The sequence below is a fragment of the Eurosta solidaginis genome, chromosome 2 (genome assembly GCF_040869045.1).
Source record: "Eurosta solidaginis isolate ZX-2024a chromosome 2, ASM4086904v1, whole genome shotgun sequence".
Lineage (NCBI taxonomy): Eukaryota > Metazoa > Arthropoda > Insecta > Diptera > Tephritidae > Eurosta > Eurosta solidaginis.
In genome coordinates this window covers 281,533,438-281,556,378 of record NC_090320.1, presented here as the reverse complement: position 1 = coordinate 281,556,378, position 22,941 = coordinate 281,533,438, and the positions used below count along the sequence as shown (strand labels likewise).

General features: G+C 36.0%; 1 protein-coding gene across 14 annotated transcripts in view; it reads left to right on the top strand.

Moving 5' to 3' along the window:
- The window catches only part of Wdr62 (WD repeat domain 62), a 378,801-nt gene that overhangs the window by 178,344 nt on the left and 177,516 nt on the right, over positions 1–22,941 (top strand). Inside the window, exon 2 of one of the 14 annotated variants that reach the window (XM_067768213.1) lies at positions 3,086–3,336. The exons of 10 other annotated variants lie outside the window; for them this stretch is intronic. In XM_067768213.1, the coding sequence (XP_067624314.1) occupies positions 3,136–3,336 (201 nt within the window). In that variant the 5' untranslated portion in view covers positions 3,086–3,135. Of the gene's footprint in view, positions 1–2,708; positions 3,337–22,941 lie in introns of those variants that run through there. 3 more of the 14 variants (XM_067768212.1, XM_067768214.1, XM_067768227.1) reach the window with 3 other exon arrangements.

Sequence of the window (22,941 nt, the reverse complement as noted above, 5' to 3'; positions counted from 1 at the left end):
CCTTAAATGGCGTCCATCTATAGAACTATGGCCCACTCCCTCTTAAAATACTCTTTAATACCTTCCATTTGATACACATGTCATACAAACACATTCCAGGGTTACCATAGTTTCATTTTCCTACATGGTGATTTTCCCTTATTTTGTCTCCATAGCTCTCAACTGAGTATGTAATGATCGGTTACACCCGAACTTAGCCTTCCTTACTTGTTTTTTCTCTTCATTTATACCTTATGCTCTTCCATTCACTTCCACTTTTGCTGATTATTATTATTTACTTTTGCTATCTGGTACAATTCTATCGGCAAACGCGCAAAACAGCAAATTTAACAAGTGTGTGACGAAAGTATATATATAGAGAAACGTAAAAATGTTAGTTGTCAAATTCGATATGATTTTAAATATGAATGTAAATGTTGTAGCTGTTGTAGCGGCTATCGTTCAGTCCGTAGCGACTGATTACTGTAAAATTCAATTACTGATACGCCACGGTGGGAACTACCTGCTTTTGTCGGGCATTCATTTTGTACGCTCTAACTAAAAAAATTTATAATAATACACAATAATAACTAATAATCATGCTTGTGTCTGATATTTATTTTTACTGGCATTACTTCATAACAAATAAATAAATATGGGTATATAGCGGCTTGAAGCTGTGCCGTGCGATATACGGGTAGCATTTCACGGTTCGCGTAATTAGAATTTACCGATTCATATCGACAGTGTGGAGTAATATAAAGGCAATGCGAAGTATAAACAGATTTGTTCAAATTATTATTTCTACACCTTTTTCGGTTTATATTCAGAAAGTTACAATTCATGTTCAGAAATTACAATTGATATTCAGAAAATTTCAATTCGTATTCAGAAAACTGCAATTCATAGAAAATTCCAGTTATGTAATATTTAGAGCTTCCATTTCATATTCAGAAAACTACAGCTCATATACAGAAAGTTGCAATTGATATTCAGAAACTTAAAATTAATATTCAGAAAATTACATATCATGTTCAGTAAATTACAATTCATATTCTGAATATTTCAATTCATATAGAGAAAAATTTTAAAGTGACTAACATTCAATGGACTGTTAGACATTGAGTACTTAGATACAGGTTCTAATAATGTTGAAGGACACGGCGGACCACCGTGGGAAAGAGCAGTGTGAGGTGAAGGAGAAAGAGAAGGAAATAGATAAAAACGAATATACGGATAATGGACTTTATTGCCTTACTGTTGTCAACGTTGGGGAATATGGTCCCAGACGCAGTTCACTTGCTACATAGTGAAATTTTCTGAATATATATTATTGGCAGCTAACCTTATGTAAGCCTTTCACAATCCGTCCCATTGAGACTTCACTGGAGCCCTGGCCTTGGCCTCTACCCACCCTCCGTTATGAGGTGTTAACCACTCGGTCTATATTCGTGGCATATATATGGCTTTTTGAGTTACATCTTCTTCTCTGACCGCTCTTGGTTGCCTAGTGAGCCCAGTGGAGTCCTGACCGCAGTCCCTACCCATCTTATTTACCTCTGACGAAAATTTAACTATTGCATCGGTCTTAAACAGCGCCAAATGTTAGCGCTTTCTGCAGATTCCAGCTGATCTCAACAGCTGATCAAAGAAAAATTTCCAAACTTGTTTCACTGCTGTTAGTGTAGACCTTCCCAAGAAATATATCTTTAAGTGAAAAGAGGCGGCAAATATTTTCTCACAGTGACCCGTAAAAACCCCGTGCTCAATATTGATAGTAACCCAATAATTATTGCAGGTCGCACGTTATCCTCTTCATGCCACAAAGATCTCACTACCCTGAAAGAGCAGAACTCGCTTGACTATCATCTCAAAAGCCAGATTATCACCTATGATAGGCTCTCCAGCTCCTACTGATGGCACCCATGCATCTGCAACTGATCCTCTCCTCCACATTGGGCCTCAAGAACAGTTTCCTGTTTAAAATATTTCGTAAATATTTAACACAGTCGAAAGGTACCAACGGGGCATGCCCATTTCTGCCCAGGAGTTCTGAAAACAAGGATGTTATATCTTCTCGTGATCTAGAGGTTTAAAACTTTCAAACAGAAATATGATCCAGAGTCCAATAGAACGCAGGACGGAAAGTTCTGCTTGGTGGCTTATGGCTTGAGATGCTTAGAAACGTCGTATCCTTTGACCTAACAAGGTTCATATTACCAGCATTTACTATACATGTGAAAACATCACATTTTGTGTTGCCATTTTATTGCACAACACTGTGCCCATTAATGCATGTTAGTGTGCGCGCGTGTGTAGTATATGTGTACCTAATTTGTTTACTATTGTGTTGTGTGGTTTTATTCTTTTCATTCTCCATTGACAGTTTCTCAATGCTAAAAAAATTTTAAAATATTAATAACAAAAAAATACTATTAGCGGACAACAATAGACCACATTGTAACAAAAAAGTGAACAACGTAAATTTACTAAAGTCCGTCTATGAAATGTACATCGTTAGTGTAACTGCTACTTTTCACACCTCTAGGCTCCGCTCAGTGTATGCATAGGCCTTTTCACAAGCCTGGCGTACTACAACAACGCACATTCACCTACCTAGTTAGGTGGCAAAACAGCCGCTGTCTTACCTACTAACACCCAACCAATCCAGCCGAGCTGTCCCACTTGTTGTCAGTTGTAATTGTGAATGCGCACTGTTCAAACACGTAATGCATTCGTCCGTAATTCCTTCGAGCGCAACAAATTTTCCGTCATCACCGCGGCCACTATCAACACCACTGGTGCTCCGTCATAACAAATTATCAATGTACGCATTAATGCCATCAATCAAAATCCATTCACATTCATATAATTTGCGACAAGTGCCCATTTGTTTATTACAACTATAACAAAAACAATTGTTCATTGGTAAATTAACAAAAAAAATTTCAACACAAAAATTTTAAAATATGTGTAAATACATACATACATATCTCGAAAACTCTTGAATAGCAAAGTGCAATTTTGCTTGTGTTTTTGATGTTCCGTCATTTTTTTTTTCTCTTTCTCATGCTTAAATGAAATTTAATAATTTGTGGCAAGGAAGTGTAGTGTATTGATAATTATTTTTTGTTAAAAAAAGTATAAACAAACAAAATGCATTCACGCATTCGCGCTCCATCTTTGCCGCAACTTTGCTCTCCACTTACGCCTCCATCACCGGGTACGCCCCTCTATGGTAGTGTTGGCAATTTTGCCAACTTTGGCAACTCTAGCGCTACGTTATATTCTCCATTGTCGGTGTCATCTCTCTCGCTATCGCCTAAATTCCCAGCGAATTATGTCAGAAGCGAAAAGGTAAGTGCAAACAAAAAACAAAATATTATAACAGATTTAAAAAAATTACTTATTTTATAATTTGTAATAAGTGATAAAGGCAATAGATAACGCAGGAAAGAATTAAATTTTGTCACATAAATATATGTACAGTAGACTGTCCCGGAAAAAAATTTTAATTTGAAGGTTCTGTTGAGATGGTCCCGAAAATTACTGAATGTTCACTGATGTTTCACCTGGTGCGGATTGAAGAAATTTGGGATATTTTTATTTTAACAGCTAAGTTGTAAAAGTGAAATTGTAACCTACTTACGGCCCTTTCCTCGTGTAAATTTAAAAAAAAATTACTTACTTGATAATTTGTAATAAGTGATAAAGGCAATAGATAACGCAGGAAAGAATTTAATTTTGTCACATAAATATATGTACAGTAGACTGTCCCGGAAAAAATTTTAATTTGAAGGTTTTGTTGAGATGGTCTCGAAAATTAGTGAATGTTCACTGATGTTTCACCTGGTGCGGATTGAAGAAATCTGGGATATTTTTATTTTAACAGCTAAGTTGTAAAAGTGAAATTGTAACCTATTTACGGCCCTTTCCTCGTGTAAATTTTAAAATATATGTTCCCTTTAAAATTAATGTAGACGTATATCGAAATACCGAAAAAATCTTCTATTATCTATGTCAAATTTGGTTTGGAAACAAGTCAGTTGGTGCATTGTGTCATCTTCAGTGCCATCTTGTAAAAAAGACCGTCTATAACAGTAACTAAAGCTATCCGTAGAAGATTCTAACAAAGTTTCAACTACCTAGATGGACTTTGGTCGGCAACAACGTGATAAAAATTTGACAGTTATTACATAGACATCACTACCTGTCGCGATCCGTAGGAAGAACAAACATACTGGCCTTACTAGACTTCACTGTGTCTTATATATTATTTCTAATTGCTGTTTTTATGTGCAGGTCCCTTTTTCGCTCCTATTTGGAATCAAAATCTATAAATAAAGTTGGGGATTATTGGTCGTAGTGCTTTTGTTTAGCTATATTTTATTAAAATAATTTGTTAAAAATAAACGATTATGAGCACATAAACAAATCTATTTGTACTATGACACTATTGTGAATATTTGATTAGAACTAACACTTCATTACTGGAAGTTGCTAACATTCGCCAGATGGCAGCGCAAGCGCATGCAAGTTTTTATTGATAGATGATTGATTGATAGAACAGCTGATTTCTGTTGACATTTGATATGAGATTTTTGTTTTTTTTGTTGAGCAAGATGCGCACGGGTCCGGCTAGTCATGCACTAAAAGGGAAAACCTTACCTGGTACTTGGCAAAATACAATTGAATTTTCTGGCTGGAAGTGTAAGATCAGTCTGATCGATAAATCATTTGAAAAGCATCGATTTTTATTCGTTCGTGACCGGAGGCTTGCTAAAAATGTTTTTTTGAATTTGGGTATTTTTTAAAACCAGTTTTATATATCCCGGGTACTTACATGGAACCTATTACTTTTTATAAACATAAAAATATATAAAGTCTTTTACCGGTTACTTTTTAGGACCCAATTTATTTTGAAACGGACTATTTTTTTGGAGCCGCATAATTTTTCGCAACTTGCTAAATATTTGAAACCATTTACCCTTTGGAAGCCTATTTCTTTTTCAAAGCAATTCCTTTTTTGAGACCGGTTAATGCTTTGGAAATATTAGTCATTTTTAAAACTGTATATTTTTTAAAATATTCTCTTTTTATTAAACCTTCTGTGACTGTTACTCTTTTTGAACCAGTTTCCTTTTTCGAACTTCTTTAGCATCGATGACTGTTTTGAAGCCATTTAATTTGCTGGAACCAGGTACTTTTTGAAACCATTTATAAGTTTTTGGGTCTGTTTTTCTTTTGTAGGTCATTTTTTTTAACTTTGTTAGAACCGTGTGGAACCATTTACCCCCCCCCCCCCCCCCCTCCAACGGGTTAGGGGTTAGAATACACCCGCGGTAGGTATGTCTGTCGCAAGAGGCGACTAAAATGCCAAATATTTCTCCAAACCCTATTGTCAACCTCACCTATCCGTGGCGAATCCTGTTTCATTAACAGCCGAGACTCTGGCGACCCCGAGCTCCTCATGGATCTAGAAGGTCGCATGTGGTCATAACAAATGGTTTCCGAGATGGTCGGGATTGGTACCGGAACGTACCGGATCTGCATCCGGAAAATGACCATGAACATCGATAACACTCCCCAAGGCCTTCGGGTAGTGTCCTTACACAGAAAGAAATGGTGATAGTAATATCAACAAATCGGTTCTGTTGTTCTTGACTTAACGGAGATTCGCTGAAATTGATCTAATTATGGTTAATTCGACCGAGTTCTTTATCAAGCAAACAAATTAGTTTAGTCATTTCAACAGAAGAGAAATTGTCGCTCTTAAGTTAACAAAATTCTGTAAAATTGACAGATTCGTAATCAATCTAACTGCTTTTTTGTTAACATAACTGATCATTTCAACAGCGATCAACAGTCAATACATGAGCAAATTTCAAAGAGAATTTTACGCTCACTGCGCTCTCTACTTTGTACTTATGTATGCTGTGTACTATATGTATGCACATATTTACGTATGTATGTATATGGCGTCCGCCGTGATGTGATGGTAGCGTGCTCCGCCTACCACACCGAAGACCCTGGGTTCACACCCCGGGCAAAGCAACATAAAAATGTTAGAAAAAACGTTTTTCAATTAGAAGAAATTTTTCCTAAGCAGGGTCGCCCCTCGGCACTGTTCGGCAAGCACTCCGATTGTATTTCTACCATGAAAAGATCTCGGTGAAAACTCACCTTGCAAATGCCGCAACATAGGTACTTTCGTCGTACCAAGCTGTCGCAACAACTTTTTTTGTTCATTTGACTACTAAAACGGTCAATTACGAATCAACAATTTGTGCGCAGTTGATTCAACATCTTGTTACGATGGATAAAAATTGACAGAAGTTTCGGTTGAATTGACCCATATTTCGGTTGATTTTACCAGTCTTTTTCTTTCAGTGTATGGCTACAACAACATGGAACCACTTACCTTAATGGAACCGGTTAATTTTATGGAACCGATTTCCTTATGGAACCGGTAACATTTATGCGACTGGTTATTTTGGTGGAGCCGGTTTCGAATTTTTTATTTGGATTCCTCTGATTTTTTGTTTAACATACAGTTTTGTAATATATCCCAATCAATATGTGTTTCAATATTATCCATTGAACAACGTGAAACCAAGTATTAGAGCTACATGCTGGTATGCATTCGTTAAATTTCCAGATGAATGCCTAGTCAGCAAATAACCACAGACTCTCGCATTAATAGAATCAAATCAACAGAGTCCATGATGCAATCGATAATTACGACAAACCCACTTTACATTACAGACTAGGCAATTATTCTCAAAGCATTATCTCGCAACAATTTGCAATGATACATTTGCTTGAACAAAATCATTTGCAGCTAAGCAAAATGGCAAAAGTTCAAGGTGAGATTCATTAGAATATGAATTACATTTTCACACGCAATTTTCGCAGCAAAGTCAGAAGAACCACAAACAAAGCGGAGCGTAGTCTGAAATCGCCTTAAATTAAAAGAAAAGAAGCAAATACTCTTGCAACTGTGAGCCAGCACTTAAGTTTTTTATTACAATTTTATTCCCTCTCCATTCTTGTTGCAATAATATTTCTTGATTGTTTCAAGTAGTGTAAATTATGCTTTTTGTTGGCAACAACGCCACTGTTACAATTAACAACAAACACCAACATCAAGCACCTTCATTTTCAATTTTCTCATGAAAATTTGCAACTGGCTATTGCAATGTAACAACAAAAACAACAATAACATAATTGAGTATTTAGCATTTTTATAGCATTTCATGTTTCGGTATTTGCGGAATTTCGTTGAGGCGTCACAATTTGTTGCATGCACTATAACAAGAACAACAACAACAGCAGCAATAACATTTTGATGTATACTTGACGACTCAATTGCGCTTTGTTGGAAGAGCATGTTTAATATTTAGAGCATAAAGAAATTTCATTTGCAAATCTTTTGCCGAATTTCTGTTTCTGCATATTTTTTTTGTTTTCTTCGTTTTTTGTATTTTTCTTATTCGCGCCACTAAGCAAAATAAGCCAGCAAGAAGCTTCAACGCTCATTGCTTTCAAACTAATCGGCTTTTGCACAATATTCTATTCACTTTTGCACTTGTTGTGTTTGTTGTTGGAAAATATGTTTGCATGTTTGCTTGCCTATATTTGCTCAACTCCCCCAATTGGTATGCTGATATATTTTGTTGTTGCACGTTTGGATTAACCCATTCGTTCTCTGTTTTGCTGTTGTAACTCTTCTTGTTTATGCTAGTTTTTCAAAATAATATAAGTTTTTTTTTTTTGCTGGAGAAATAGAATAATTAGTCGCATGATTGTCGGTCTTGCACAGATATGGTGGGTAATTACACTTAATATATTGATAAGATAATTCTAGTAAAAATAAAAATAGTTAAAAGTAAAAGAATGGAACCTCAAATTAAGTAAAACAAGTAATGACTTGCCAAGCGGACTCGGGGGTTGGTTTCGTTCTTCGAAATATGATTTGTTTTCAGGTTTGTTAGGTTTTCTAAAAATTTGTTTCGGTTTCGTTCCTGTATTGGTTTTGGTTCTCCCTTAAAATCTGTTTCAGTTTCAAATGTTTCGGTTTCTTTCCTCAAAACCCGTTTCTGTGTCATAAAAAACTGTTTCGAGTTAATTAGAAACTTTCGTTTCGTTCATCAAAGTGTTTCGGTTTTGTTCTTCGAAAACTGTTGCCATTTCATCAAAGACTGTTTCGATCTCATCAAAAACAGTTTCGTTCTTCAAAAACTGTTTGGCTTTTGTTGTTAAAAACTGCTTCGGGTTCATCAATAACTGCTTAGGTTTAACCAAAAACTGTTCCGATTTCGTTCTTTTAAAATTATTTCAGTTTCGTTCTTTAAAAGCTATTTCGGTTTCCTTCTGCTTAAACTGTTTTAGTTTCATCCTTTGGAAACTGTGTCGGCTTCGCTCTATAAAGCTGTTTGAGGTTCGTTCTCCGACTGTTTCGGTTTTATTATTCAAAAATTTTGCGGTTTCGTTCCTCGAAAAGTGTATTGGTTTCGTTTTTCAAATACTGTTTTTTTTTTTTTGTTCTTAAAATTGAAGTTCTTCGAGAGCAGTGAAAGTTTCGTTCTTCAAATACTGTTTTTTTTTTTTTTTTTTGTTCTTAAACCAGAAGTTCTTCGAAAACAGTTTAGGTTTCGTTCTTCAAAAACTTTTTCGTCTTCGTTTCACAAAAACTGTTTCGCCTTTGTTTTGAAAAAGTGTTTTGGTTTCGTTCTTAAACAGCTGTTGTGGTTAAATTCTTTAAAAACTTTTCGGTTCTTTAAAACTGTTTCGGTTCTTTAAAACTGTTTCGGTTTCGTTCCCCAAAAACTCTTTTTCCTCAAATCTTTCCGGCTCTGCTCCAACTTCGGTTTTAGTTTTCTTCCTCAAAGTTTGGTCAGGTTCCGGATTTTAAGTACTTATTTTTTAAATCTCTCAGTTTCGGTTTTAGTTTCGTTCGTTGAATTCCATTTCGGTTCGTTCAAGTTTCGGTTTTAGCGTCGTTCTTAAAATAAGAGGACCACTCTTTTAACTGTGCGATCGTGTTCATGCCTTTTCCACCTTTCTTGTTTTCAAGTAATTTTATTTAAATAAATTTAAAGCCTCTTTCATGGCATCCATCTTAAAGTTCAACTTTAACCCACCAAAGCAATACATTACATATAACCAGCACATATGTATGTAGATTAGCGTTACCTATCGGAGGAATTTCTGTTTCTTGTTATAAGCATCTGACATGAGCCATATTTTTGGCGTACCCCGACGCATTCCATTTCCACTGTCTGGTTTCATGCCCCCCCCCCCCCCTCCCCCCTTTACCAAATCAATTTTTAAATGTGCATTCATCTTTGCAACAGCGGCCCACAACTTCGCATACACCGCTTGGGTTCCAGCATACCGCATTCCTTCTCGTATTTTCGTCGTTCCTCAATTTGATATGTACTTTTACTGATGGCTGGCTTCCTGCCCTTCACTTCATTATTGTAACATACTCCATGCCTAGCTTCATCTTCATTATATGTAGCTCAGCTAATTTTAATTTTCTTACAATCGTTGGCATTTCTTTGTGTAATTTTTTGTTTGGCGCCATGTGAAAATGATTTTCATTATGCATTATTTTCATTCAAAATGAAAATGAAAGGAAAAATGCCTCATTGCAATTTCCCTTTTTATGCACACGTGAAGCAGCAGTAGCAGCAGCAGCGATTCGCCTTAAGTAAACTTGGCTGCTGTTCGGCTACTAATTTGCAGTCGTTTGGGGAGAAAAGTTTCAGGGGGGAAATGCTAGCATATCTTTGCTTAAAATGTGAATATTTTAAAGATAGACATCAGCCAGCCTTTCGCTTGAGTGACTATCTTCCTGGCTCGAATGGTTTGCCTTTATTTAGTAGTTGCCTCTTTCTACTTTGTATTTTTATACTCAGCTGAGCAGAGCTCAGAGAGTATATTAACTTTGTTTGCATAACGGTACCCCGTAACGGCATGAACTAATCGAGATAGATATAGACTTCTATATATCAAAATGATCTGGGCGAAAAAAGAAATTCATTTAGCCATGTCCGTCCGTCCGTCTGTCCGTAAACACGATAACTTGAGTAAATTTTGAGGTATCTTGATGAAATTTGGTATGTAGGTTCCTGGGCACTCATCTCAGATCGCTGTTTAAAATGAACGAAATCGGTCTATAACCACGCCCACTTTTTCGATATCGAAAATTTGGAAAAACCGAAAAACTGCGATAATTCATTACCAGAGAAGGATAAAGCGATGAAACTTGGTAGGTGGGCTGACCTTATGGCGCAGAATAGAAAATTAGTAAAATTTAGTACAATGGGCGTGGCACCGTCCATTCGTTGCAGGATATCATGATGAAATTTGGCAGGAACGTTACTCCTATTACTATGTGTGTGCTAAATAAAAATTTGCAAAATCGGATGACGAACACGCCCACTTTTGAAAAAAAAATTTTTTTAAGTCAAATTTTAACAAAAAATTTAATATTTTTACAGTATATAAGCAAATCATGTCAACATTCAACTCCAGTAATGATATGGTGCAACAAAATACAAAAATAAAGGAAAATTTCAAAATGGCCGTGGATCCGCCCTTTTTTATTTAATTTGTCTAGAATACTTTTAATGTCATAAGTCGAACAATAATTTACCAATCCTTGTGAAATTTGGTAAGGGCATAGCTTCTATTACGATAACTGTTTTCTGTGAAAAAGGGCGAAATCGGTTGAAGCCACGTCCAGTTTTTATACACAGTCGACCGTCTGTCCTTCCGCTCGGCCCTTAACACGATAACTTGAGCAAAAATCGATATATCTTTTCGAAAATTTCGAAAAATTAAAAAAATGCCATAATTCTATACCAAATATGAAAAAAGGGATGAAAAATGGTGATTGGATTGGTTTTTTGACGCAAAATATAACTTTAGAAAAACTTTGTAAAATTGGTGTGACACTTACCATATTAAGTAGAAGAAAATGAAAAAGTTCTGCAGGGCGAAATCAAAAGCCCTTGGAATCATGGCAGGAATACTGTTCGTGGTATTATATATATAAATAAATTAGCGGTAACCGACAGATGATGTTCTGGGTCACCCTGGTCCACATTTTGGTCAATATCTCGAAAACACCTTCACATATTCTTCACATATAACATAGGGCTACTCTCTTTTAAAATACTCAACACCTTTTATTTGATACCCATATCGTACAAATACATTCTAGAGTCACCCCTCACCTTTATGGCGATTTCTCGGAAAAGCGTCCACCTATAGAACTATTGCCCACTCTCTTTTAAAATACTCTTTAATACCTTCCATTTGACACCAATGTCATACAATCACATTCCAGGGTTACCCTAGGTTTATTTTCCTACATGGTTATTTTCCCTTATTTTGTCTCCAAAGCTCTCAGCTGAGTATGTAATGTTCGGTTACACCCGAACTTAGCATTCCTTACTTGTTTTAAATTTATTTTTTTTTTTCGAAATAAAATGCCCCTTTTTTAATTCACTCGCTTGTCTCGAACATTCAGTCAGTCAGTCATGCTTTTTGAGTAATTCCATTAAAATTGTTTCATTAACTGCAAATTTACATTTATATTGACTAATTTTTTTGCCCTTTTGTTACTTTTTCTTGTAAGATTTCTGCAATTTAAAATTTGCTTGTTAAATACGCATGGTTGCCTTTTTATAAATGATAAAAGTTCCTGCTTTTATTTGCTGCAAAATTGGTGCTAATAGTTTTTTGCGCTCATTTATTTCAACCTTCTCATTTCCTTATCAAATTTTTGGCGCTTTTTTAACTGCTTAGCGCATAAATGTTGCATAGTGTGCTATTTTGAATAGTTGCGGGATGAAATTTAGTAATTTTTATTATTAAAAAAAAAACAATTTTTAATGGGTTTTTAAGGCCGTTTTTTTTTTAGGCCTAAATCCCTCGTCCTCCTATGCGTTTCAGTACCTTTCATACCTTCTTCAGAGAGTCTCCTTCATTTGACAAAACGAAGAACAATTACAAAAAGTTACAGTAGCAGTTAAAGCTCGCATTAAGGGTCAGTTAATGGTGACATAACCATAACTAGATAAAACATCTGATCGCACCAACCTGGAAATTATAACTTACCATAGCCAACCAATTGGTTTTGGGGTTTTCGCTATATCCATAACATAAAAATATTTGAGTTTGAGAATTGATTAACTTTTTGTAGATTTTATTTATTTTTTTGACTAAGGGACTTGTTTTTTGTGGTATATGTTTGTAATTTTTTGCGTTTTCTTCATTTTAATGAAATTTTCACGATTTTTAGGTTAAGGCACCAATAACTTATGGCAATTTGATATGGATAAATAAAAATATGGTTATGACTATGGCGTTATGACTACGTCACCATTAACTGGCCCTTTAGATATCTTATTGTAATAGTTTTTATCCCCAAATAAAGTAGACTCCCTGAAGAAGGTAGAAATAGTATCAAAACGCGTAGGAAGAAGAGAACGACTGTGCTTGCCTCAAATAAAAGTGACTTAAAACACCTCCTTGACACGCTTGAAATATTGGCCAAAGAAGACTTATAAATTAATTCAGATTTAACTGAGAAGATTCCGGTTTCTTTTCAAAGTCAATTGGATAATAAAATCAAAGGCTATTGTGAGATGCAGCGGTACAGGGGGATACAGTCGCTGAACATAAGAGGCTAGTCATACAGGGCAGAGAAAAATATAGAGAGTTTCTATCGCCCAAGCTTCACTCTCGCACGCTTTTCATCTGCCTCTTCCTCTAATCGAACGTTCTCCAACGCTTTGCCTTTCAAATCGGTCTCCCTGACCTGTTCACCTGTTTCGTGGCGTTCCCTCACTCTCTTCCCAAATGTCTGATTATCTCTGTCGCTGCATACCTTTCCATTTTCTCTCGCTAAGGCTGTGTAACCCTGTTCGCTGTTGAATTATGGCATTGTCGCTACTGGTGTTGAACCTCTATCTTGTACTAACATGATGCTAGTAGCCGCAGTTAATCTAAATCAGTAGAAAATCATTTTTGACAAAACATTGGCTATACATCGTCTCTATTTCACTACTGCAAATCAAGACAGTGACGCCTGTTACGCAGCAATACCCAGACTTGAATTGGAGCCGAATCGCAACTGCTGTCGAACGTAATGAGTAATAATGAAATTTGTGCAGCGTGCAAAAGTCTAAAGAGAAAACACAAAGGACATTATTAGGGGCGTTTTTGGGCTGTATTTTTATATTTTCACAGTACATATTTGACTAAATGTGGGATAAGTCCTCCTTAGCCCTCCTCATTTCAAAATTATAAATTGTGCGCTATTAAAATTTATAGCTCCGTCACATAAGCAGTTTTTCATATAGATGAGTTTAACACAAGCTTATGCATTATGAGTAGATTGCACGTATTTTTATGGAGAACGGTAGATTGAGCGACACTGGCGCCATCTGTTATGGAAAAGTAGCCAACTCCCAAATTTTGTTGCAAGTAAATCAAAAGAAGAAGAATTTGACATTTGCTTTGGCTAAGGGTGTTGGCACACTTTGCAAGTGAAATTATTTTTCCCACTGGTAAGTTACCAACCATTTTAACATTTTTCGCATTTAAAAACTATAACATAACAATCGAATACGTCACAAAATATGCTAACAAGTATTTTTGTTGTATAGGGAGAATGTTTATAATAGTGTTTCGCGAAATTTTGTATGTGAATGGGCAAGGCGAAATAAACTTCAATTGCCAAGTCTGAAGTTCCTTCATATTTACAAACGCAACATCTTGGTTGATTGTGGCGATGTTATTGGAATGCATAAGCTTCTGTTAAACGCATCTATATGAAAAATGTCATTGTGTCGCGGTCTTTAGATTCCATTGTTTTGGTTGTTATTGTCTTACTAATGCCGCCTTTTTGCCAGATCTGCTACTGTTATGACATCATATACAATTTTCATACTCGTGTTTACGCACTAATGCCGCTAATTATCGTGTTATCAGTAACTTAGCAGCCTCCTTCTCCGCTGTATCAACTTCCTCTAGCAAAAAAATTACATTAAACTTCAGCTGATGAGTTTCCAAGTAACTCCCAGCCGGCTTTGCATTGTTTTGTTAATTGTTTCACATACTACTTATTGAGTTTGGTTAAATTTTGCTATATTGTGTTTTGCTTTTGTTTTGTTGTTGTTGATATTGCTAATTTTGTTGCCTTTTTCTGCGTGGGCCTTATCGTAATGAGATCTTGTTTTCTTTTCACTTTTGCTTTCAGTGTATTGCCTTTTTGTGGTATATTTGTTTTATTCATGAAAATAAATACTCGGCGGCCACCGTGGTGTGATGGTAGCGTGCTCCGCCTATCACACCGTATGCCCTGGGTTCAACTCCCGGGCAAAGCAACATCAAAATTTTAGAAATAAGATTTTTCAATTAGAAGAAAATTTTTCTAAGCGGGGTCGCCCCTCGGCAGTGTCTGGCAAGCGCTCCGATTGTATTTCTGCCATGAAAAGCTCTCAGTGAAAACTCATCTGCCTTGCAGATGCCGTTCGGAGTCGGCATAAAACATGTAGGTCCCGTCCGGCCAATTTGTAGGGAAAAATCAAGAGGAGCACGACGCAAATTGGAAGAGAAGAGAAGCTCGGCCTTAGATCTCTTCGGAGGTTATCGCGCCTTACATTTATTTTTTTTTAAATACTCGAACAAATAGTTAGTTAGCTTATATGCAATGGTATGATCTGCCAATATACAACAACAACAAAATCATGAGTTTTGTGAACATATAATTTTAGTCGCTTTCCTAGACACGTACTAAATGGCCTAAGGCGCCTACTGCTTCATTTAATCATAAAAGTTTGTTTTCAAGTAATTAATGAAATAACTGGAAAAATTTATGAAAGCATAAATTAATTGGAAGCATTGTATTAATAATTTCATTTAATGTTAGAAACTGCTATCTACTTACTTTAAGAATAGGCTGCTAATTAGTGAACTGACCCTTGTGCTTTCGAAATTAGTCCCCTCAAAATCTTTAACGGCGCATTGATACCAATTGGCTGTCCAACAGTGTGAATAAATGTCGATCGATGTACCGTTTATCTTGAGTGTGCGCGATCACAAAGACAACACGATAAGCTTTTTCTTCTTGACCTATTACTTCCTTTATATTAGGTCGGTTGAATGTTTGTCCGCTTTTCATACAAATCTTGCAATCGATTTTTAAGTAACTTCTCATTGAGCTGCAAACGTAAAACTTTACACATAGGTTAGAACACCGTGACAATGCAACAAAAGGAGAAAAAATTCCGTTAGGTCACGCACGGATCGAAATATTTAGATAATAATTTGGAAATTTGGTGTTTTGAGATCGATTTTGAAGTAACTTCTCATTGAGCTACTACCATGAAACCTCAGAGACAGGTTAAGACACCATGACATTGAGTTACAAGCGTAAAACTTAATAGATAGGTTAAGAGACCGAGAAAATGTAAGAAAAGGAGAAAATAAAAATAAAATAAAAAATTTCAAGCACTTCCTTTATATAAATGGACCAAAATCAGCGAAAAATTTCTCCTTATATAAAGACATATTCTTGCTATACTTTATTTTTTAAATTTTGATATAGAAATTGCAAAAATATTTATGAGAAGTAAAAATATAAAGGTGGAGCGCAATTGATTGACTAATAATATCTCCTTTCATACCAACTTTCCAATCCAAGTGCGCTCCACTTTTATATTTTTACTTCTCATAAATATGTTTGCAATTTCTATGCAAAAATTTAAAAATCAAAGTTTAGCAAGAATATGTATTTATATAAGGAGACCTTTTTTGGTGATTTTTGTCCATTGATATAAAGGAAGTGCTTAAAATTTTTTTATTTAATTTTTATTTTGTTTTGTTGATTTTCCAACAGGGCGGATAATGATATATATTCGTTCGAAATGATGGCACTACGCCGAAACCGGTTTGTCTCGAAAGCAAATTTCACAAGGGATGACGGAAAATCGTTCCAATATACATCACTTATTTTTCTTATTATCCTACCGAAATTGGTTTTTGTTTGGGAGCCAAAGTGAAGTTGTTGAGAGCCATATAGAGCTACTGCTTGGGCATCCTCGTTTTGTTTGAGGTTCTTATTGCCTAGGGAACTAAAAACTTCAATACTACGTGACGTTGACTGAGAAAAAACGAGCATGCTACTCACTCCGTGTTTTTTTTTTTTTCAGAAGACTGCATATTTTTTGTAGTTCATATCTTAACAACCTCGACTACCATTTTAATACGAGCCATGAGAAGTCTTTATTAGGTTCGTCCGTCGCCCTTGTGATCAAAGACAGTCGACAAGTGATTAGAAAAAATTACCTGATCAGAATTGCCTCTGTGACAAAAAACCATAATCGTTTTAACGTATTATTACCCTCATAAAGCCACTTCTGAGAGATTCGGCGCTTAACAAAACCAATGGGCTCTGGAACCTCCTTAGCTCCTAGCGCCTACTCCAAACATAGCTCATATCCACCAACTTATGTATAAAAAATAAAATAAATGTAAGGCGCGATAACCTCCGAAGAGATCTAAGGCCGAGCTTCTCTTCCAATTTGCGTCGTGCTCCTCTTGATTTTCCTTACAAATTGGCCGGATGGGACCTACATGTTTTATGCCAACTCCGAACGGCATCTGCAAGGCAGATTAGTTTTCACTGAGAGCTTTTCATGGCAGAAATACACCCGGAGCGCTTGCCAAACACTGCCGAGGGGCGACCCCGCTTAGAAACATTTTCTTCTAATTGAAAAACTTTATATCTATAATTTTGATGTTGCCTTGCCCGGGGTGTGAACCCAGGGCATACGGTGTGGTAGGCGTAGCACGCTACCATCACACCACGGCGACCAACTTATGTATATTGGAAGGATTTTTCGCCCTAATAAAACTTTGTATGGATATAAACCAGAGCCCGCATCGTGTTATACGATTCGCGATCGCATTAAATTTTTTAAATCGGAATTGCTTTGAAATATTGATTGGGATTGAGGTAATTTGTGAAATAGTGTCAAAAAATACTTATTAGATTCATTATGTATTATAATTTTTACGAAAAGCTTGACAGATTCATATTTATCGTTTGAGTGAAATAGTTTTTGATACGTGATCGTATAACATGATACGCTACCCGTTTCGGCACTATCACGTCTCCAGTGCAATTTTTCGTTAGTTAGCTAGCTATACCATCTCACCGCCTTACCAGGTTTTATGATATCCTGGCTGAACCCAGAGTCCGGAAAGTCACCTGATTATCCATTAAGCTGACTACGCTATTTTTGCCTATAATCCATAGCAAATAAAATCTTACACTCCTTCTGGAAAACGCACACCTCGGATTGAACAAGCTCGCGCATGCTAGAGTCGTAGAGAGTGTTGCAAATAGTTGCACTCTTATTCCATCTATCACTTCGGATATCTCCTTAAAAATCGAAAGATCGCATCTCTGAATTATTCATCTGATTCCGAATTCATTCTAGTTTGAAGAAACAGAGTTAAGAGTTTCATTTATTTAAGACTACCGATAGCGATTGCAGTTTTTTCAATGTTTTGTCAAGGTTACTAGATTCCCATTTACATCATCTTAAGTAAACTTAGATCGAAACGCGTATAAGAAAAAATTAAAATTGTGTTTGCCTTCAACAAAAACTGGCCGTAAACTTCATTAAATGACGTCAAAGTAGATTTAAAATATTGGGCCAATAAAAATCAACCGGCTTTCATTCAGTTTTATCAGAATTTCCATAATATAGAAATAGTAGCCGTTACATATAGTTTCCCGTGATCTGCTTTTCATTCATGCACAAATGAACATTCCCACAATAAAATCAAGCACAAAATTCCTCCTGTTGCAACTGTCACTAAAACCAAAACTTAGCACTGAATCAGTGAGCCGTGACCAAAACCATTGATTACAGGACTAATTAAGCGCTTCTGGTGTTACCAATTATACACGTTTGTATTGGTCTTGGTGTTCGCGCTGATGCCATCATGAAACAATGCTGTCGGCACTAAGTTCAGATTACCATAAATAACAAGCAAAACCAGCAGCTTCATTTCCGTAGGTGCTCTAATAAGTGGCATTTGACAAATGCGAAGCTCGTTGGAAAGATATTTCCGCCAAAAAAAAAAATCACAAATTGTATGCCCCTCAAACAGACTTCGTAATTGATTTCGATGAGTTGAGTAGGAAATTCCAAAAAGGTGTTGGTTGTTGGTCGTTCATTATGAGTAAGTGTAGGTAAGTAAGGCAGTTAATAGACATGACATGGTTTCATGTTTTGCGATAACTGAAGCCAATTGGGAATACTGAAGTAGTCCTCCAACTATAAGTAATAAAAAAGGTGGTAGGAAAAGCGAAGGACAAGCCAATTAAAAGTATCAGGAAGCAGAAAAGGGGAGATAGGGAAGAAAAATAATAAATGGAGAAGATGCACCAAAAAATGGAAATAACAGGCGTGTGTGCTAAGTACGGATGGAGTTTTTCTTTTGTTTCTCACTAATTTGGGGTCGCTGATTTCAAATCTGTCCTCAAATTTCTTCTAGCAGTTCCAGTTTTTGAAATACGGGTATCTTACAAAAAAAAACACTTCCCAGTTGACATAACACCATAGTAGGTGTAGTAACTGCTGTATTCATCAAGGATAATGTGTGTAAAAGATTCAAACAGTTTTTGATATATTTGTGGCGTTAAAGGAATTTCATTTGAATCCGCCAGACCTAGTGAAACGAGCTTATAGGGACTTATTGGATTTCCCAAATGAAACTAATAACAAACCCGGAATCCAAGTTTCGTATGTAAAAGTTGTGTTCAAACATTACGGTTATGGGCAAATAAAAAAAGACCTCATTTCAAGTACCATCACAGCGACTGTCATTTATGTGTGGTAACATAACAGGAATCAACTGCAGATATCACTCTAAATAGATTTATCTCAATCTGCTGACTGCTGTTAGACCAGTCCTAGGCCACCTGTTGTTGTTGTTGTAGCGATAAGAACACTCCACGAAGGCCTTGATGTTGATAGTCCTTTGCCGGATGCAGATCCGTTACGCTCCGGTAACAAGCTTCTTCACCAGAACTTGCATAATATGTATGAGCGATATCAAGGACACTGATTACTGCTGGAGCATTTAAAGTTATGCTCCTGAATCAACTCATAAAAGAAAATTTAACTCACTGCAATTGATAACATTTAATAATGTTTATTCATTCACTGAAATCTTTGTTACTAAATAGCAGTGCTTTTTTTATATGTATATACATGTGCACTTAAACTTTATATGGACTGCCAAGTGCATAACTTTATCTGCACTTCTGAAATTGCTGCGCAGAAAATTAGTACTCCTAAATTTCAATACGCATTATACTCATATGCAACTGAAATGTGTGTCTATGTTTTACCTCTACAAATGGTGTGTGTCCACTATTCACCACAACCGATTCAGGTATAGGTTATATACTATGGCCAACAGAGGTGCGTGTCTCTGCTATTCGGTACACGGCTAATATTTCGGAAGCTAGAGTTGCTAGGAAAAAAACGGCTTCTGCCTTTAGGGTAAAAAGTACTTTAACAATTGTGCATAAAATCCTATGCAACAGAACCTGTGTTATTGATCTTCCTCGAGTAATGGTATAAAGTTCTCGCGAGAAGCCGATTTCCCTAGTGTCGAAATTCTCGCTGGTGTTCTCTGAAAAATTCCCACAAAAAATGGAATTCCTTTCTGTTTTTTCTCTTTAGACTATCTTCATCTATTTTATTAAATAAGCTGTGTTTTGATACTATTTTTGTTGAGCCGTTTTTCTCACCTTCTGGAATAGACTTTTCGTTCCTTGCCGCTTAACGGTAAATTTAACGATCAGATTTCTTAGGAACCAGCCGAGGACACTGTACACCACCTATAGGGGTTCCATTTATGGTTGTTGTCCACTATCAACAGAATCCCGCTTACAAGAGAATGTAGCTTGTAAGAGCGTCTGCCGGTTAGGGCTTCAACGGCATATTTCTGCAATAGCAAAAGCTGTCTGAAATCGCTGTTTAATGGATTTAGTCACGCCAACATCTCCAACTTATTCAAATCACAGCTATCAACGCTAACCTTGTTTATACAAAGTAGCATTTTTGTTGTCATCACCAGTAAATATTTCACAAACAAAGCATAATAAATTCAGTGAACTACCGCATATCAACAAATTCATCACAAAACATAATAAATTACAATAGTAGCGACTGCCAAACGACGTAGATAAAACCAATTTTCCAACAGTCAACTACACAATTTATTGTTTTTTTTTTATGTGAAAAACTGTCGCATTTGCGCGAAAGGAAACTAAAAATGCCTTTGTGTCGCGCTGGCCAACAACAAAGAGCGAAAGGAAATTGCTGCAACTAACTTTCCATTTCAAAATCTTTGTTGTAAGCAAAATTTGCAAAACTTACAAAAAAAAAAAATTTGCAAAACAAAATCCCAACTAAGGAAAGTTTGACAGTCGTGGCTGCCACTTTAGCGCCTGTTAGTTAACAAAATTTTTCGCAAATTGAGTAATTTGCAATGCGCTAGTGCAGCACGTTGTTGTTGTTATGGGGGTGGTGGAAAAGGCGTACAAATCAAATTAAAAAATTCCTGGCTTTTTACTTCCTTTATATTAGGTCGGTGAATGTTTGTCCGCTTTTCATACAAATCTTGCAATCGATTTTTAAGTAACTTCTCATTGAGCTACAAACTTGAAACTTTACACATAGGTTAGATAGAACACCGTGACAATGCAACAAAAGGGAAAAAAATCAGTTAGGTGGCACACGGATCGAAACAATTAGATAAGAATTTGAAAATTTGCAAACCAGCTTTTAAGTAACTTCTTGATGAGCTAGAAATTTGGAATTTTAAAATTAATTCAGAGGTCGATGACATCCGATGACACGATACAAAAAGATTCGCTAGAGGCGCACGGGGTGAGATATTTGAAAAAACCGTACAAAACGGAGGGAATTTTGGGATTGATTTTATGTAAGTTATCATTAAGCTACAACTGTGAAACTTCACAGATAGGATAAGACGCCGAGAAAATTTAAGAAAAGGAGAAAAAATTCCGTTAGGGGGCGCACGGATCGAAATATTTAGTTAATAATTTGGAAATTTAGTGTTTTGAGATCGATTTTAAAGTAACTTCTCATTGAGCTACAAACATGAAACCTCAGAGACAGGTTAAGACACCGTGAGAAAGGAACAAAAATGAGAAAAAATTCCGTTAGGTGGCGCACGGATCGAAACAATTAGATAATAATTTGGAAATTTGAAACTGGGTTTTAAGTAACTTCTCGATGAGCTAGAGGCTATAGATTGAGAGCTTAATTCAGAGGTCGATGACACAATACAAAAAGTTTCGCTAGGGGGCGCACGGATTGGGATATTTAGAAAAATCAAACGGAACGCAGGGAATTTTGCGATTGATTTTTATCTAAGTTCTCATTGAGCTACAAGCGTAAAACTTAACAGATAGGTTAAGACATCGAGAAAATGTAAGAAAAGGAGAGGGAGAACTTTTATATTTTTACTTCTCATAAATATTTTAGCAATTTCTATGTCAACATTTAAAAATCACAGTTTAGCAAGAATATGTCTTTATATAAGAAGACATTTTTCGCTGATTTTTGTCCATTTATATAAAGGAAGTGCTTTTATTTTATTAATTTTTTTTTTTTTTTTTTGAGATTAAATTAATTGCAATCGTAAGTTTTTCATTTAGATCGAATTTCTTGACGCTGAAAGCGTCCGTTGCTTTCTAATTCGCTTGGATTTTCAACTAAGTAAGTATTTCCGTATTTAGTTTGAATTAACCCCGATCATCTCCTTTATCCGCTTAACTTCAATTTAATCTACGTATAAACAAATTTTGTTTCCCAATTTCTGCTTGCAATAAATTTAATCCTTGCAACTTTCTCATCGCTTAAAAGTTGCACCATGAAAAGCCACATAAATTTCCTTCCGCTTCAGGCTTAAATGTGATTATGGGTTGCAATGTGTTTGGCATATTTGCAATTTCAAAAATTTGTAATATTCAATCAATTTGTTTGTGCGATGTAGATGTGTGTTTTTGTTGGTTATTGCAATTGGTTGCAAAAATCATATCGTATGAAATCAAATTTCCGTAAAGCAGAAAATGTTTTTTTTTGTCAAGTTTTCCCTTAATGTTGCTGAAGTGTAGAAATTTCACTGCAGCTTTTGTTTGATGCTATGGCAAAAACGGTAATGGCTTAAGGATGCGACGTAATAGTTGGATTTTAAACATTTTTAAACGCGGTTCCAAAGCAAATTGTTAAAACAGGTTAGGTTGTGCAAGGAAGCATGAATTTTGATCCGATACGATTTATCGATACGTATATCACCGGGGAGCAATAATGTGCACGTGATGTTTTTACGAATCTGAACCACATTCCGCAAATGAAAGAAATATTAGTTATTGCGGGGTACCATTTATATATACAGTTATTTGGGATAGCACACTTTAGCTATGTCTTTAGAAAATGTTATAAACTGGTTGCGAATTACAAGCATGTGCTCACGCTCAATAAATGAAAGAAAAATGTTAACAGCTTCGGCCATTAACACAAACACTTAGCGATACTCTCTCTGATCACACTCATTACTTTATGTGTGTGTTCCATCCACTTAAATATGTCAGTACAAAAAAAAAAAAACTGCCAAGAAAGAATGACACTCGTCGTTCATTTGTGCGCATTTACTTATTACTACGTAGGCATATTCGTAAATATGCGTACACAAGAACGACAGCCATGCTCGTTGGGTAGTTTGTTTGTAACTGATATATTTGAGTTATATGCCAATTCTTGATCAACATGAACACCACATAAATAATTTACCATTATTCAAACTTTAGGCTATAGCAAGGCTTTG